The following is a 7,327-nucleotide window of genomic DNA, read 5'->3' on the forward strand; positions in this document are numbered from 1 at the left end:
CCTACTGGTGAAACAGCTTACCTGAACTTGGAGGGGTAATGAGGGCTCGTATGAAGTGTCAAGAGTGAATTCCTCTCCAGCGGGTGTGGCTTCAAACATGGATGAGTTCGAAATAGAGGAACCAATGTTCCATGCATCTTCAACCTCACCCTCTAAACACTCCACGGGACCCTCATCTTGTACCACAGTTTGCTTTGAGTCTGCCCCATCACACGTCAATCTGTGCAGAACAGTCCCATTGTCCACCCTCTCTCCTAAGGACAGGGGTTTACCTTCCACCTGCTCTAACTGCAGCGGAGAGCTCACAGTTTCAATTGTTTCCTTGCTCACATCTTTTGTGTCATTTAAAAGGACAGCAAAAGATGTGGAAAAAGGGGAAACTGAATCTGCTCTTGAAGGAGGGCTGAAGTACCCCAGGTCAGGGGACAAATCATTTTGAATACAGGTCTTTTTTGCTGGAGTCTCATAACTGTCGCCAATACAGGAGTCCTCTACTTTTCTTTTGTCAGAATTGTTTATTAATTCAAATTCAAAATTTACAAATGGATTTGACTCAGACTTTCTTGGGTCATTGACATCTGTCTTTTGCTCACAAGCGACCATCCGGGAATATTTAGAGAGAGGTTTAAAGTGCTTGTCAGTGCCGGGCATAGTGAAAATGAAGTTTGTTGAATTCGCGTTTTTATCCATTTCTGTTGAAAAAGAACACAAACATACGTTCATCAGTTAACAACCATAATTTCTATCATTAAGAAACAATATTTTAAAAGTATAAATCAACAATTGAAAGTAAAAATCAATGCAATGTTTTACTTGTAAAGTTAGTTTAAAAATATTTATTTAAAGTTTAATTAATGAGATCCATTATTTTAAATAAATATTAAGGAATGCATGACTTACCCTGAACACAACATTTTAATTATTTATTACAAACTCATCGAGTCAAAGCAATCCTCAAAACCTACATAATTCTATCTTAAATTTAAAAATAAAAAAAATAAAAAAATCCAAAGCCATCAAATTTGTCCGGATGATTTGAATGAACCGATATAAAATATATATATATATTAAATAAAAGGATGCAGACTTCGTTTAGGTCTCAACCTAAATAGCTGGCTATAAAAAAATAAAAGTACCAATACCAATTAGACTTAAAGAACCAAAAGTAAAATGACTTTTTATGCCTAAAAAGGTCCATTTCAGAATCATATACATTACATTACAGAATTTGGATCATTGGTGGAAGAAGTACTCAGATCCTTTACTTAAATAAAAAGTATTCTTAACTAAAAGTACAGAAGTACTGCAGGGTGCAGGGATGATGTATTTTTGCAGGCCGACCCGGAATTAATCTATCGGTCATAAATCTACAAAAATACGTCATCCCTGCACCACTCTATAGGTTTATGATTCGAAAAATCCTATGGAGAAATTGCATTGCTTTTTTGTCGAATGAACCCATGCGCAGCTTACTTCCGGGTTTTAGGACGCGTCACTGTGGCACTCTATTATAAGTATATTTATTAAATGACATTCATTATTGATAATAGTGTTTCATTTTACTGTTGTACACAAACAAAGTTTTGAAACACTAATTTTTGGGAAACCTTTTTGTAATATATTTAATTGTATTGTACGCAGTTGGTAAACTATTTTAAGTGATGCAAAACATCTAGTTTTGGAGATGCATTATGTTAAAACAGGGTATATGCAGGAATCCTGAAGTCAAATTGAATACCTTTTAAGACCTTTTTTAAGACCCTTTCCATACATTTTAAGACCTCATCGCAACTTCGAGTTCTAACCGGTTACATTGGCGACACACTTTACCTCACATTTACTATATTGATTGTAAGATAGCACAACTAAACAGAGTGCAGACAGACTACTGAAGCCTCCTCTCCACATGAACTTCAACCTCTCTGTGAAGGTCAGGTTTAATGCAGTATTTCGTTTGGGGGCTTCGTGCGCAATCCTGTGAGGAGGAGGTGGTAGCCGTTTCAGTCTCCATTGTGTTTGAAGTGCGATTGCGAACTGCTTGTTGCTTTGGGTGACCCACGTGTGTGTAGCGACGCGTCGACGCGGAAATATGTCGTCGACGATATTTTGAAGTCGACGCGTCGCTACAGCACTACCGTTCACACTAGACCGCTGGAAATGCTGGAAACGCTGTAGTACATATGCCAGGCCTGTAAGTGGCGCTGCTGCCGCCACAAAATACACCAAAAGCAGCGAAGAAGACCCCGGAGCATGGTTGTCATTAGGGATGCACGATAATTATCGGTCCGATATTAGGAATGATGACGTCATCCCGATAAAAGTATTAATAGCCCCGATAATATACAATATATTTTTTAGGTAAAAAAAAAGAAAAAAATACTGCGGTGTGGGTGGATTGGGATGAGGGGCGCTTGTTTTTCACTCGGCTCCTCCCGTTTTGCCAGTACTGTGGTATTAGTGGTTTAGGAAGAGGGGAGTTCTTCACAAATCCAGCGCTCCCGAACTCATGCCTGGCTGTGACGTAAATGGTGTGCGGCCGTGAAGCCAGGACAGTAAACAAACATGTCGTCGGTGGTATGGGACTATTTCAAAGTTTCAGAGTTGGAAAGTTCGCTTGCTATTTGTAACAAATGTAATGCAGAAGTTCCACGAGGAGGGAAAAAGGCAACGAGCTATAATACTTCGAACCTGATCAGTCACCTGAAACATCGCCACGATCTTTTCGTACAATGTCCCACTGTCTGGCTGCCTGCATAAAGTCAAGTGCTCGGCGCAGTTGTGGCGAAATGTCGCTCCTCTGTTTTCATTTAAACAGCTCCTTATATCCGTTAGCGCAGCTAGCTAGCACCAGATGCTAACAACAACAATGCACGTAAGGTCTCTCTCTCGCTCGGGCCACACATACACACACCCTCCCGGTCCTCCAGATGGCCTGCCGGTGCCTGCCGGTGAGCGTGGAAGTGTGGTCTGCCACAAGCGGGCGGCAGGAGCGGGGCTGTCAGCATCAGCTTGTAGATGGTATTTTAAACTCGATGCGCTCTGAAACTACGGGGCGGCCAAGGAAAAAAAAATACACATCGCGTTACAATCGCGTTAATTTTTTTTTAAATATATATATTATATTATTTATTATCGGTATCGGTCTTGAGAAGCAGGAAGTTATCGGTATCGGTTTCAAAAAACCAATATCGTGCATCCCTAGTTGTCATGGTTGCCCTTCTGTTTATTCTCCGCGGTGGACGGCGTGTTCTCCTGCTGTATATCTCTCAGTTAGTCCACCAGCAGATAACAACCCCCCCCCCCCCACAGAGCAGAGCAAGCCAACAAAACTTAAAATAAGAAGCAGCATTTTATGGCACTCTATGCATGGGGCCACCTTGAGGGGGTTTCCCGACATGTTGTTTCAGTAAATTAAAGGGTGTTTCATGTTGTCATTGCTGTGGACCTTCTTAATACCTTGGAAAATGCCGTTTAATACTTTTTAATAGCCTTAATTCAAACACTGAGTAAGTGCATTGAACAAATCAATGACTGGATGTGTCAGAACTTTCTCCAATTAAACAAAGATAAAACTGAGGTAATGGTTTTTGGAGCCAAGGCAGAACGTATAAAAGTTAGCGCAGTCATGGACTCTGACCTGAGTTTCAACAGTTACATTAAAACAGTTACTAAATCAGCCTACTATCACCTAAAGAATATATCTAGGATTAAAAGACTAATGTCACAGCAGGATTTGGAAAAACTTGTCCATGCTTTTATCTTCAGTAGACTGGACTACTGTAATGGTGTCTTCACAGGTCTCACTAAAAAATCTATTAGAAAGCTGCAGCTGATTCAGAACGCTGCTGCTCGAGTCCTCACTAACACTAAGAAAGTGGATCACATCACTCCTGTTCTGAAGTCTTTACACTGGCTTCCTGTGTGTCAAAGAATAGATTTCAAAATACTGCTGCTGGTTTATAAAGCACTGAATGGTTTAGGCCCAAAATACATTTCTGACCTCCTGCTAAATGATGAACCATCCAGATCTCTCAGGTCTTCAGGGACTGGTCAGCTTTCTGTCCCCAGAGTCAGAACTAAACATGGAGAAGCAGCGTTCAGTTATTATGCTCCAAATATCTGGAATAAACTCCCAGAAACCTGCAGGTCCGCTGCAACTCTGACTACTTTTAAATCCAGGCTGAAGACTTTTCTTTTTGTCGCTGCTTTTAATTGAACTATTCATATCTTAGACTGCACTGTAACTTTTATCCATGTATTTTTTCTTTTAATGTTTCTTTTATTAGCTTTTCTTTTTAATGATGCCATTTTCTTAATGTCTTTCATTTTTTGTAAAGCACTTTGAATTGCCTTGTGTTGAAAAGTGCTATATAAATAAAACTTGCCTTGCCTTAATTTTCGCTAAATTGATTTATCAACTTTTAATACTTTTTAAGACCCCGCGGACACCCTGTAAAAGTGTATCACGTGAAACTTAATGCAACATCTGAAAAGTAAATAAAGCTTAATAAATAATATTCATTTATATATTTAGCGGAATAAACATACATTCTAACCCTCTTATACTGAAGCCAAGTAGAAGTAAACATTTGCATTAGATGGAAACACTCAAGTAAAGTATAAATACTCACAGTACAGTACTTGAGTAAATGTACTTCGTTACTTTCCACCACAACCCTTTCATAGCATGAACTTCGCAGCTGGCGTTAGCCAAAGCACGAGCAGCTAGATCAGGGGTGGCCAACCAGTCAGAGGTTAAGAGCCACATTTTTTCTATGTTACTGCAAAGAGCCACATCAAACACACAGTCACTGATACCGCTTGTTTCAGTTTTTTGTTTTCTGGAGACAAGATTTCAACCACGTCACTGATGCATTTTTGTGGCATTGGGATATTTTTGTTTTAAATCCTCTGGAGCAGAGAGAGGAGCTGTGGATTATTGGTATTGATTAATGCATCAGTGTTTCTTAGGGTCAAAAACACTAAACTCACAACTTCAAATGAAAGCGTTTAGTTTATTTAATAAAAGAGCACATGTTCAATGTGAAAAGTGACAGTAGTTATAGATTATTTGCAATTTGGTGCGATATATATATATTTTTTAAAATTATATATTTTTTTTAAACACCTTGAATTTCAGGGGGGGGCGCGGGGCTCCGTTGGCGGGGTGCAGTGCCCTTCCAAGACAATGGTAGGGGAAACACTGGATAGTAGTGTTTAATCAACGATAGGTTTCCCCCCCTCAAAAAGTGATTGGTTCACTGCATCGCAGGTATTATTGTGATTGGCTCTTGGGCCACATCAAAATTAGACGCGCTGTCATCCTCTCATACTGACACCTGACACCACACATACACACGTAGGGAGAGCCGGGACGAAAGTAACACGGAACGAAAGTAACGGAGCAATTTTATCCGAGCCCAAACAACTTTGACCGGCCAAATTACGTCAGAATTATCAGCATTCAATACTTAACAGACCTACTAAATATCAGGTTTAACTGTCGTGTTGTCACGATACCAACATTTTGGTTTCGATACCAAGTCAAGAATTGCGATTCCGATTATTTTTCTTTAAAAAAGGTAAACAGTCTTAAATGTAATTATTGTGCTTTATTTCAGACCAGAACCAGAACCATAACACAACCTTTAAACAATGAGAACAATAAATACAATAAATGACAAGAATTCGTATTAAATAAAATTAATACATTTCTTACAGACAGGCCTCGTGGTGTCCGTAGGCTTGCCCTCACTGTCAGAGATATAGCTAAAATACTTCCACATTTCGCTTCTGGCGTCTTTTTTGTCAACAAGCCGAGGCGCAGCGGCAGTTGCACTCCCACTTGCAGCCATGCTTCTCGTTTTCTCACATGCTCTGGCAGCTAGCGCGTGCACGAGAGCGGGGAGGAACTTGAGCGTGCTTTAGAGGGGCGGGACTGCAGGCACCGCTGCAGAGCAGGGAGTGGAAGCAGAGCGCTGAACACACACAGCTCTTATTTAAACGGCGCTTTCTCACCGGAGTACTTTCCGCCGTCATTCTTAAACGGAGGAATCGTAACGTTTTTAACGGCAGGGTATCGCGGTATACCTTTCAAGTATCGGTACTCCGTGCACAACTAGTCAGGAGTCAGTGTCTCTCCCCCGAACTCACACATATACAATTCAATATGAACTGAAGAGCCGCATGAAACTAGGCAAAGAGCCGCATGCGGCTCGAGAGCCGCAGGTTGGCCACCCCTGAGCTAGATAGTAGCCTAGGCTTATTGATAACAAAACAAATAAGTAGCACTTAGTAAAACTGGACATTTGCGTCACTTAATCCCTTAGTGGTTTCCAACATTGTATCAACAAATGTCATTAACATTAAAGGTGTTTTCTAATGGTAGAAGCACATGGCGCGCATTTACTTAGCTAGCATGGTTTTGAAAAATATAGCTGTGAGCTAGATAGCTAAACTAAACATTTGGCACACGAAAAGTCAACTATAAGCGCTACCTTAGGGTAAACTGATGCAATCCAACTAAATTGTGTATTCACGATATGCAAAAAATAATAGCACCATAAATCGACTCACCACTATCGGAAGTCCACCAGCTAATGAAGCCACCTGCTCACCGCATCTCATTCGATTGAATATCTTGGACGCGCGCACAGGTGGCAGGAAAAATAACGTGCACACGGGGCGGGGCTTTAATGCGATGAGCGCGCTGTTTGGATTCAAATGTCTCTGACGTGCGCATTGTTATTATTTCAATGTGGTGGTTCGGTTCTACACTGGTCACTTGTAATTTGACAAAACTCTAATTATATTTAGAGAATAGAGAATGCAAGTCCATGTGGATGCATAAAATAAAAAATATTAATGCTCTGTTTTGCTTTGCATTGTCCTTATATCGTCTAGGGCAGTGGCGGCGCCAGAGATTTTCTCTAGGGGGTGCTGTGGAGTAGCTTGGCGTTTCATAGAGGGTGCTCAAACATAGGGTTCCCATTAATGCACCAGCGCTACAGTTGAATTTTCGACTGCAACACTCCCCACACGCACACACACCCGCGACTGTTACAATGAAGGCTCGATAATCAGCTCACGGCATAGGCTATAGGTGTAAGCAGGGATAAAGTGCTATTTTTACAAGTGGGGAGTGGACCTAACCTCCTAATAGGAGGGTCCTCACCCTTAATATTGAAGTTAAAAGCATCAATCTGGTGCACTTTGAGAGCAACGTTAATAAGAGATCTATGGATACATCTCTCAACACCCATAATATGAAACAGAACTGTAAACAGATTTTCTATTTCTTTATAGATATTTTACAAATCACTCCCCT

At 40.7% G+C, this 7,327-nt stretch overlaps 1 protein-coding gene across 1 annotated transcript in view; it reads right to left on the reverse strand.

The window, feature by feature from the left end:
- Positions 1-6,679, reverse strand: part of LOC117550138 (S100P-binding protein-like) — a 31,352-nt gene extending 24,673 nt beyond the window's left edge. The window contains exons 1-2 of the mRNA XM_034222477.1: positions 6,577-6,679; positions 22-692 (exon numbers count right to left, since the gene is read on the reverse strand). Of these exons, the coding sequence (XP_034078368.1) occupies positions 22-690 (669 nt within the window). The 5' untranslated portion in view covers positions 691-692; positions 6,577-6,679. The remainder of the gene's footprint in view (positions 1-21; positions 693-6,576) is intronic.
- Positions 6,680-7,327: the final 648 nt, after the last annotated feature.

This window comes from Gymnodraco acuticeps, unplaced genomic scaffold (assembly GCF_902827175.1).
Source record: "Gymnodraco acuticeps unplaced genomic scaffold, fGymAcu1.1, whole genome shotgun sequence".
NCBI lineage: Eukaryota > Metazoa > Chordata > Actinopteri > Perciformes > Bathydraconidae > Gymnodraco > Gymnodraco acuticeps.